We start from the raw sequence: 7,515 nt of genomic DNA, 5'->3' as shown, positions 1-7,515 counted from the left end.
AATTAAAAAAAAAAAAAAAAAAAGAATGAATAAATAAAAAAAAAAATTATTTAAAAAAAAAAAAAGAACTCACGTGGTACTGAGATCAGCAGTTAGCATAATGGCTATGTCGCTGGACTCGCATGTAGTTGACCACAGTTCAAGTCCCAGACTGGGTGGCTTAAACTCACGCCAGGTGCATGTGCATGCCCAAGATCCCGAGAGGAGAATGGAAGAGAAGGGATTGCAGCGTGGCCATCCCCCTGGGGGGTGATTTCTTGCTTTCTGTCTCTGTCTCTGTCTGTCTTTCCAGTGAGCACATGCACCCTATAGCAAAAACCTCTCAAAAAAAAAAAAAGAAAGAAAGAAAGAAAGAATTAACGCAGTACTTTAGACACCATGGGTGTACAGCACGTTCCCCAAAGACCCCAGTGCACACTGGTCAGCACGGCTGTCGCCTGGCAGAGTGCTCCTGGCTCAGGCCTTAGCTAATTAGCGCCTGCTCTGTAGCCATAACTGTGCGGTTCGGGGGAGTGAGCCCGAGCATGGCCTGGGAAGGCACACGCCAGTCTGTTTAGTTCTGCAGCTCTCTGAACACCAGTGTTGCTAATTCCTTTATCTGGGGTGGTTTTTCGATTTGCAGCTCCTGGATGAAATGGCCACACTGGTGTTCTTTGTCCTGACGGGGTATAAATTCCGTCCAGCTTCAGATAACCCCTACCTGCAGCTTTCTCAGGAAGAAGATGACTTGGAAATGGAATCTGTGTAAGAACTTGCTTTCTGTCTCCTCTTCCTTTGCCCTGACCCCTTTGCCCACTGAGAGCAGCACCGCATGACATGGCCCAAGCTGCTCGCAGCGTTTCGTGGCTCCAGAGGTGGCTCCTCCATTTTTAGCAGGAAGTGGACACCGAAGCCCCAGGCTCCCTGATGTAGTTTGGAGCCCAATACTTGCCAAGCAGTGAGCCTGGTGGGTCCTGTGTCCCTGCCCTCCTTGTACGCACCACTGCAGCCTGTTTTCAGTGACTGGAGGCCAGGCCTTGGGAGACGCTTGGCTGATGTAAAACTGCCGGAAGTGGGCAGCCCCTCTTCCTGGGTGGCCTCCCCATTAGGAGCTTACCTCAGTCATCTGTAAGTCAGCTAATGAGCCTCAAACGTCCTTTATCGGGTAACTAAGTGCCTTTTCCTAATGACTTTGACCTACATCTGAGCACCAATGTGAGCTTTTCTGAGTCACACGGTAAGTGACTCTATTTCCTGAGAAAGGGCAGTTATTTTCTAGGAAAGTGGACAGCGATTAAACATATTTGCCTGTTAACTGTGCCCGCTGATAAGCCAGGTCAATTGTTGGGTTGGTTGACTGGCCTGAGGCAGGGTTCATCCCCTCCTTCTTGCACTGGGGCCCAGTGAGCTGCCCCGGCATGGGCAGCCTTTTGATGTTTCACGACTCAGAGGCCCATGCTGGGCACTGCTTGGCTGTCAAACAGTGTGGGACAACTCTGTGCTCCGCTCCTCTGCTGGGACAGTAGAGGAAGTCAGGGACACCGCCCTGTGCAGGGAAGTAACACCTTTTGTATGCAGAGGAGGAGGGCCCTTGGCCATGCCTCTGCTATAGCCAAATCTGGGGCTGGCAAGTAGCATGGAGGTTGAGGCGCTGGACGCCCACATGACTGACCACGGTTCAAGTCCTGTACCTGGTGGTTTGCTTTCTCACTTCCTCTCTCTTCTGCCTCTCCCCCCCCCATCAAAGTAAAAATGATTATAATAAATACAATTAAATAATTCTTTTTAAAAAAAGAAGTAGCCAAATCTGAGCTGGTGGCTGGTGGTTGCAGAGGCACAAATGAGAGACTGGCAAGCAGAGCCTCCATAGCAGCCCAAGACAGGGCGCCCGTCTGCTTCCCCTCCGAGAGGATTGGCTCGGTGAGCTGGGCTGGGGAGCTGGCAGCTGCATGGCTGGGCTGTGTTCGAAGGTGACCCTCGGCTGGTTCCCACAGCCTTGCCTTCAGCCGTCACGTCGCGAAGCGTGGGTGTGTAAACTTGTGTCATGGCGAAACTTGTTTAAAATTTTGCCCCGGTGCTTGATTCTCTCTGTAATATTTGATACTCGTGGAAATCATTCCAGAGGAGGTTCTGTGTGTGTTACACTCGGGAGGGGAGGGGAAAGAAGGGTGGAGTACACCTGCCAGGTTAGTAGAGCCCGAAGAGTGTTTGTTACTCTGGAAGGACTTGGGAAATTTGGAATGTCAGTCGGGGCTGATCCTCAGCTGCCTCAGTTTACTTCCATGGCAAGGGGCAGGGTGCTTGAGTTCGGCTGGGCATTCTTGAGGGTTAGTCTAAGCCGGATGGTTCCGGTGATGTGAGTTCCTCGGAGGCAGCCATCCGTAGTGCCCCAGCTCCAGGGGTCAGACCAGAGGGTGTGTGTGGGCAGGGTATTGCCAGTGGGCAGCAGCTGGGTCAGCCTGGGGAGCAGAGGTGACCAGGAGCCGATTAGGGCCAGGCGCCCTCCAGTGGACAAGGAACCGTTCTGGGGAAGTTCCGGGTTTCTCGTGAGTGAAGACGCTGCTGTTGAGGTTCTGAGAATTGATGTGACAGAAGAGCAGGCCTGACACGGGGCCATGCTGTGACCCTGCGGTCCGTGCTGCTTGTAGGTGAGTGTAAAGCCCATCTCGGCTTCTCGGGGCACGGCGGTGCCCAGAGCTGTGACCCCTTCGGCCGCCTGGAAGTGCTGCTCCTGTTCTGGACGGCACCTCTGAAGTCCTCCATAAGTAACCCGAGCCAGAGGCAAGCAGGCCTGTGCTCACTCAGCTTTCTAGAAGGTCATTAGCGCTCTGCAAAGTGTCATACACACTGGGTGTGTTTCCAGGAACATGGCCTTGGGTCTCACCTGCATCATAGGACAGAGCACTGTCCCATGCTGTCCCCCTGCACACAGCCCAGAACAGATCCATGTTCTAACAAGTCTCACGAGTCTTGTCCAGTGGGGCACGTGCTCTCTGCGTGGGACACACACACTCCAGCCTACATTCTGCTCATTTCTGTTCCCATCTCGTTTGTCCGAAGCTGAGCTCCAGAGTGCTGTGCATTTGGGATCGGGTCCCAGGATCGAGCCTCGCTCCCTGGGGCAGGGTGCTTCCAGCTGAGCTCCCACCCTTCCTCGACCCGGGCTGGCACACGGTTGGTGTGTGCGACGTAGGGTCTCTCTCGGAGCCTGGGAGAGGGTGCAGGCGGAAATGACGCTGACATGGACCCCACTGCTTTCCCTTCTGTGTCCTTCAGCTCCTGCCCGTTGTACCAACAGAGTCTCTTATGGAATACTCAGCAGGTTCAACGACAGTGGGGTAAAGCTTCATTGTCAGACGTGGTGGCCATTCCAGTGCTCTCCCTGTGACGACGTGGACGGTTTCCGTCACCTGACAAAGCGAGCGTGGGAGGTCACGTTTGGCCTGGGATCCAGGACGGGGGGTTGTCTTGCTTGGCTTTCTGCCCTGGAGTGCTGTCCCCGAGGGGCTGATCCCTCTCACTGCCCCTGCGTTCACTCAGGTGAGCGAAAGACCGAGTGGGACTGAGGTAATGGGAGACTGACCGATAGGGTTGTCCCATAACAAGCCGTACCATGTGTCAAGTCTGGAAAACATCTTAGTAATAAAAACAGGCGTCCAGAGACCACTTCAGCCCAAGCCACATTTGATTGCAGCCCAAAACAGACCCACGTTCTGACAAGCCTTGCGAGCCCTGTGGGAGGAGCTGTGTTCATTCCGCACCTTTGAAGCACAGAGACCTGGGGCTCTGTGAGGAAATGGGATCACTGTGTAGGCGGAGAAGGAAAGGGGACGGCCCTGCACCTGCCTGCTCTCCATCTCTGGCTGAGGCCCGCCTCTCTCAGGCACCCTGCTCCACTGCCCTCCGCAGGCTTACCTCCCTGGGCCCGTGATAGCCCCTCTGCTTGGCTTAGCCCTGGGGCCCTTCTGCTCAGACCCGCACAGGTGCTGCTGGTCCGTGGGGCAGGTGTCCTCCTGAAGTCACAAGTAGCTCAAAGAAGCCTTTCTGTGAGCAGCTCTGGTTGCAGACAGCTCCAGTGGGCATGGTGGCAGAGGCCAGCCTGCCCGTGCACTAAGGCTGCCCCAGCAGCCCATGCAGGACCCCTGTCCATGAGCTGATGGCTAGTGTGGGAGGAGGTGCCTGATGGTGGTGGGTTGGCATGGAGGCATGGGAGGGCCAGGGCCTGGGACCCTCTCCAGTCAGGCAGAGAGGAGGGAAGGCCCCACTTGCTTCCTGTGGGGTGACCGGGCAGCTCCAGGGCCTATCTCTAGAGCAGCTGCAAATCGCACTGCTGTCATGCAGCCTGTGCTGCATGGGGCACAGTGTGCACCAGAACTGGGACAGCCAGGGTGAGGCTGCTGATGCCCCTGCCCTGTGTCCCTGCAGGGAGGCTCTAGGCTGTGGTCCAGCCCCGGTCTCCCAGGCTGCCGCGGCGTCTGAGCTGCAAGGAGAACCACTGTACCACTACAGGGCTGCCTGGACTAACCTGCTGCCCCTGGGAAGTGGCCCTTGAGCCTCTTTGCAGGTTGCCGGGGAAACAGTGCAGTGGCCCTAGCATTGCAGCGGGTTTCATGTCCTGCAGTTCCCTGTGGCACCTGCTGGCCACACACTGCTCCTCACTGTCACCCACCCACCTGATGCTCCCATCTCCAGTCCACTCGCCACTCCTGTGCCCCAGGTCCCTTCGTCCCTGCCCCAGGCTCGACCCTGTACTCTTACTGCTTTGTCACTCTCGCCTTTCCCCTGCGTTCCCACAGGTCTAATGTACTGCCAGCTGCCCTGTCACCAACAGCAGAGCTTGTGTGGGTGGGAACACCTCCCTCTGCTGCAGACCCTAGAAGTGAGAGACCCCATCTTGCTGGCCTAACCATCTGTGGGTCTCCCACCCTTCCGTCCTGAGGCCCTGCCGCGGCTGTGGCTGACTTCCTTACCTCTGATCACCGTGCCCACCTCGCCCCTTGGTGACTGGGGTCACTTTAGAGTGCTCCTACAGCGTGGGGCCTGGCCCGGCCGCCCCCTGGGACCTTCGACTTCATGTCTGCCCTCAGGGACCTGCGCTCTCTGAGCCCAGGCCTGGCTGAGCCCATGTAGGGCACGGCGCGAACCTGCTGTGTGGTTCCCTACTTGGCAGAACCGGCCTGCCCTGCCAATGCCCTCTGTCGTGGGGTTGGCTCTGCCTTGTCTTCCAGTGTAGGTTCAGCTCCTGCAGGGCAGGTCCTCCTCACCCCAAGCCGTGGTCACCCTGACTGCATGCGTGCCTGGGTCCTGGGTGGTGATGTTGAAGGCTGTCCCTTCTGCTGGCGGGGGCTCCCCAAGAGCAGCAGTTCTGTGCTCTTCCCTGCTGTGAGCAGACCAGGCCTGTCTGGAAGGGAGAAAAACCATTTTCTCAATTGCCCTTCGTCTGGAACAGAATGCTTTCTTAGGAAAGAGCTCAAAGCCTCCTCTCAGAACCACCTGGGCCACAGAGAATGTGGCTGTCCCTGTGTCCATGGCGAACTCCTGGGCTCTCTTCGGGAAGGTGCTGTAGCCACAGGACAGTCGTCTGACTGGGGCCTGCCATTGCCCGGCTCCTCTGGTGGAAGCAGGCGGGAGGAGCGCAGGGGCTCTGAGCTGAGGCGGGAGCGGTGTGCAGAGGCGCCACCCGAGTCCGTCCGAGCGGGTCTCCAGGAGCAGCGTGTGCGTCGGCTCCTCCTGGCTAAGGGTGAGCCCACCTGAACGAGGCAGGCCCGAGACCCCGCAGGGATGAGCTGGCATTTCCTTTGTCTTGGGGGACGTTCTCATACCCACAACACTTGTGGGAATTCCCTCCATTCCCTTGAGAATCACATGCCTATATGATACGCTCCGTCTGCCTCCGCCGCAAGTCCCAGTAACCTCCAGTCTCAAGGACTCTTTGAGAAGTCTCAACTCTGGGAGGACTGGGTGGCTTTGAGGCCTGGTTACAGCAGCAACATGGTGGCAGGAATACAGCCTGGGTTGGGGAGGGCCTTCCCTTACCCCATAAAAATGTTTCTTCCCCATGAGGTCGAGCCAGGTGCACTCTAGATGTCACGTGTAGAGCCACTGTGTCACCACTCGTGAAGGGACTTGGCAGTTGGTGGATAGATAAGTGGGGTCTTCAGGCAGAGGCCAGCCTAGTGGCAGTACTTTCTATCGAGCTTCTCGAATGAATTGATTTCACTGATGAGGAAATTCCTGGGGCCCATGAGGGAGAGCATAAGTGCTTGGCCGGTTCCTGGGATACTTCGGGAGACTCTGGCACGTGGTCTTCCACACTCAGCGTCTTAGTTTGTGCTCCTTAGAGAGCCACCAGTTCCTTTGTCACACAGAACCTTGGGCTCCGTCCAGCCCACCTTCCGAGGGTAGGTTTGACTTCTCACAGACCTCACTGCTGAGAGGTGGCGTGAGACACCTGATGGAAGTGGCTGCCGTGTGGCATCAGGCTGCAGGAGGCCAGCCCTCTTCCGGTTTTAATTCTTGCATTCAGTGGCTGGCTCCACAGCGTGGCCTCTGTTCCAGTCAGGTGCCAGCAGACAGAGCAAGGCCTCCGCCCTGGGAGTCTGGACTGCAGAGGTGGCATGGCAACCGACAGCCTTGCTGCCCGGGCCCTGGCTGCGGAGTCCGGGCCTGATTCGCAGACGACAGCTTGTTCTCTGTCTACGTGGTCCAAGACTCAGGGCCCAGGAGGTCTCTTCAAAACAGTGGTTCTGTCCCATGACTCAGAAATGATCCACTGTGGGCTGCTCCCATGACTCCATGGTTAAAGGAGCTAGGTGCTACATGGTTTGAATCCCAGCCCTTGCCTTTTGAAAAACATGTCAGGCGCGTGCGTGTGGAGAAGGGTTGCACTGCGACTCTATTCCACTAGGGGGTGTTTTCTTCCTCTCCCTCTTCTCTCTGGTGAGCGCATGAGCTCTCAAGTAAATTTTTTTAAAAAGGAAAGGACTAGGGGCCAGCAGTACCATGCAGGTTAGGGTGCTGGATCCCGCATGCCTGGCTACATGGTTTGAGTTTCAGTGAGATAAAAACCACATTGGGGGAACCAGCAGTTAGCGTAATGGCTGTCACTGGACTCCCATGTAGTCGACCACGGTTCACGTCCCGGACCTGGTGGCTTAAACTCACGCCGGGCGCGTGTGCATGCGTGCCCAAGATCCCGAGAGGAGAATGGAGGAGAAGGGATTGTGGTGTGGCCGTCCCCCCTGGGGGGTGATTTCTCGCTTTCTGTCTTTCTGTCTCTCTGGTGAGTGCATACACCCTATAGCAAAAAGCTCTCAAAACAAAACAAAACAACCATATTGGGTGTTGGAGGTGGGGTGGGGGGATGTCCAGAGATGGGAGTGGAGGAGAAGAGATTGCAGCATGGCCATCCCCATGGGCGGTGACTTCTCGCCCGCTCTCTCTGTCTTTCTGGTGAGTGCACGGGCTCTACAGCAAAAACTAAACCCAGAAAGGCCGGCTCCATTGCGGCTGGCCGGTGTGAACGACTGTACAGCT

General features: G+C 56.5%; 1 protein-coding gene across 1 annotated transcript in view; it reads left to right on the top strand.

Annotated features, from left to right (window-relative positions):
* The window catches only part of GPR107 (G protein-coupled receptor 107), a gene marked incomplete in the record, with an annotated part of 85,229 nt that overhangs the window by 76,724 nt on the left and 990 nt on the right, over window positions 1-7,515 (top strand). The window contains 1 exon segment of the mRNA XM_027767306.1: window positions 623-744. Coding sequence (XP_027623107.1) covers window positions 623-744 — 122 coding nt within the window.

This window comes from Tupaia chinensis, unplaced genomic scaffold (assembly GCF_000334495.1).
Source record: "Tupaia chinensis unplaced genomic scaffold, TupChi_1.0 Scaffold144168_1, whole genome shotgun sequence".
NCBI classification, from domain to species: domain Eukaryota; kingdom Metazoa; phylum Chordata; class Mammalia; order Scandentia; family Tupaiidae; genus Tupaia; species Tupaia belangeri.
The sequence above is the reverse complement of the archived record's forward strand: the minus strand, read 5'-3'. Positions and strand labels throughout refer to the sequence as shown.